Source organism: Triticum aestivum, chromosome 3A (assembly GCF_018294505.1).
Source record: "Triticum aestivum cultivar Chinese Spring chromosome 3A, IWGSC CS RefSeq v2.1, whole genome shotgun sequence".
NCBI lineage: Eukaryota > Viridiplantae > Streptophyta > Magnoliopsida > Poales > Poaceae > Triticum > Triticum aestivum.
This window is the reverse complement of record NC_057800.1, coordinates 681805793-681808870: the sequence shown is the minus strand read 5'-3', so window position 1 is coordinate 681808870 and position 3078 is coordinate 681805793. Positions and strand designations below refer to the sequence as shown.

General features: G+C 49.6%; 1 protein-coding gene across 1 annotated transcript in view; it reads right to left on the bottom strand.

The window, feature by feature from the left end:
• LOC123063170 (uncharacterized) overlaps positions 1-1468 on the bottom strand; it is a 5111-nt gene extending 3643 nt beyond the window's left edge. Inside the window, exon 1 of the mRNA XM_044486903.1 lies at positions 5-1468. Within this exon, the coding sequence (XP_044342838.1) occupies positions 5-1321 (1317 nt within the window). The 5' untranslated portion in view covers positions 1322-1468. The remainder of the gene's footprint in view (positions 1-4) is intronic.
• Between the last annotated feature and the right edge of the window lie 1610 nt (positions 1469-3078).

Genomic DNA, 3078 nt, shown 5'->3' with positions numbered 1-3078 from the left:
CTGCTCCTCCTCCTCCCCCCTCCACATGCTTGGCCGCGGCTTCTTCTCCTTCCACCCCCATATGCTTGGCAGCTTCTTCCTCTTCAACCTTCTTGTCCTTTTCCTCTGCATCCATATGCTCCTTAAGCTTCTTGACGATGATATTCTTTTTGTCCCATGCTGGTAATCTATGCATGTCTTTGTTCTTCCCGTTTTGATCTTGTTGAGACGCTGTCTGGAGCAGCAGCTGAAGTTGTTCATCCAGGTCCAACTGATCAAAATCTCCCTGTAGCTTGTCGCCCTTGGGTAGCCCGTCGCCCTTTGCTACTCGACCATGAATACCACTTCTGATTTTGTCAAGCTTTTCATCAATCTTCATCTCTTTGATATTCTCCTCGATGTCAAGAAGAGCAATAGCCCTCTTCTTTTCACGGTAAATTTGCAATCTTCTTATGTAAGCTTCCCAAGACTCAAGATCCACTTGGCCTTCTGTGCCTTGTTCCTGATGGTTGGATTTGGCATGCTCGAGCTCGCGCAGAATGTAGAAGAGAACTTCCTTAGGCCGTAGCGGCATAAATTCCAGGTGTACCACAGGGATGTCAACCACGACAATGCGATGGTAGCCGCCCTGTGGGTTTTGACTGAAAACCCAGGTTTCTTGTACAAGAGCGAGGAGGTCCTGATATGTATAGGGTGCTACGACGACCACGGACAAAGTTTCCCCGGCGTCTGCAGGAATTCCATTCAACCACTCCCATAGCTTTGCCCTGACGTAGTCGTCCAGAGTGCGAGGCTCGGTGAAGGCTCTTGGACCACCTTCTTCTTCGTCGTCGTCCTCGGCCGCAGCAGCAGCATAGTCACCTGCTGCAGCAGCCCGCGGCGACGACATCAATTGCCCCTTCCCTGACTTGTCTGGGACCTCCACGCCATACCTCAACCGCCGCTCACCGACGTCGCGCGCCCGCTCCTTGAGCACGCGCAACTGCTCAGCTGCGCGGTGCTGTGCGGCCAGCTTATGCAGGAACCAGGTCGCCCACCAGAGGTAGCCTCGGAGCCCGCCCCTGGCGCGGTGGATGTCGGGGTTCCCCCTGTAGAGGTAGAGGTCGATGCAGTTGTTGCAGTCCTGGGCGAGCAGCCGCACCTGGTTCATCCAGGTGCGCACCTGCTCGTCGTGCTCGCCGCCATGGGGCGCCGACCTCGCCAGGTGCGCCAGGAAGCTCTTCATGCTCTCCATCTCTTCCTTGATGAACTGCACGTCGTCCCGGACGCCGCGCAGCAGCAGCGCCTCGCTGCGGATGACGACCAGCAGCGAGCTCACGGCGCCCGTCGCGAGCTCGGCCATGGCTCCTTCCTCTCCTTCCGCCCGCCGGCGGGTGGTTTCTGGTCGAACTGGTCTCGCTCTCGCCGGAGGAGCGATATGCTAAGCTGGGAAATGGCGAGGACGCACTGCATGGGATGCTTTCTTGCGCCACGCACTAATTTAATTATCGAACAGTGTCGTCATTCACGCTTGTGCACGTGCTCTCTCGCCGCCCACTGTTTTAACCCTAATACTTTTTTCTGAGGAAATTTAACCCAAATACTTAAAAGTGCGCGCCCACTATTTGAACCTTGGTCTAATCTCCAATGCGTAGTAGGAGCTCTCGACACTTTCCGACAAGCAAACACGCCGCCCCATCTCCAATGCGTAGTAGGAGCCCGGAACAGTAGTATACACTCTACTAGTAGTAATTAATCCCGTTCCATGGCCCACCATGATTGTCTGGTTCATTTTCTTTCTCTTTTCTTTTTGGCAGTACATGATTGGAGCAGCATGCATATGCTTGGAATCATTTCTCGTCACGTGAGGGGTGCTTTGATATTTCAGTTTTGCTAAGTCTCACTCGATCGAGACTTTGTTATGTCTGAGTCCATGGTATCTTCTTTTGATTTTGCATGAAGATTTGTGTAAAAGAAATTTTTTCTGTTTTTTTCTTCTTACATACTATATCACTTAACTTAGACTTGGTTAAGTTTCAGTCGACTGAAATTTAGGCACACCCTTGATATTTTTGTTTGTATCGTGCTCTGTTTGTCATCCGCTCTGTTTTTGATTTGGCGGCGAGGACGCACACATTCTTCTCGTCCGGGAGGGCCAGAGGAGGATGTACGAGTGTTGAATTGGTTCAAAGGAATAGGGCGCGCCTCTATAATTGTTGTTGTTGGGGGTTCAGTGCACGAGCCGAACGGGTTTCAAGATGGCCTGACGCCCTGGTGTAAATCTTGACTTGACTTGACGAACGGTGTCGTCAAGGGCGTTCACACGCACGCACTGTAATGAACATTGTAGCCAGTTGCATTTGCTGCCTCAATAGCCCAAAGGTACCCAAGGTATAGTACGCGACAAATCCTGTCGGTGGATAGAGAAATTGATGCGGTTTGCAATGATCTGGGACCCTGGCTCATGAATGAATTCATGATGATCAATGACAATGAGCGGTTGGGACTGCCATGGGCACCTCTTGTGACAATCATTTGCGCTATACCATTCCACTTGGCCAAAGTAATTGCTTCTTGAACAATACTACAAGCTTATTTACCATGCTTGCTCTGATGCTTGCGGCGCACAACCCAAATTTCCCAGGGGGTGTATCTACCGCACTGATGCTTGTGGTGCACAACCCAATCCCCGCTAGTACTAGTTTGCCCGATCTGAGTCTCTCAAACTATGTTTCAATTTTGATCTGAATTTTCTTGTGACAACATAGATTCATATTTTGTGAATGTGTTAAATTTTAGCGTATTTTCTATGCTGTTTTTTAGCATAGCTTACCAGGCTTACGCTTGGTAAATTTTAGCGTATTTTCTAACATTTATAAATTAGCTAAACTAAATTGGGTGCATCGACAATACCAAATATTGCGGTGTATCTGATAAGATCATCTCTAGCACATCCCACAAGCCGTCGTCCTGAAAAAAATCATTTACGGTATCCCGTAAATGATTATTACAGTAAACGATTTTTCAAGACGCCGGGCGCACTGCAAGAATAGATCCCGCATAGGACACAAATTTAAACAAACTACTTCGCGCTAAAAACAGGTCGCTGGAGTTCACCAA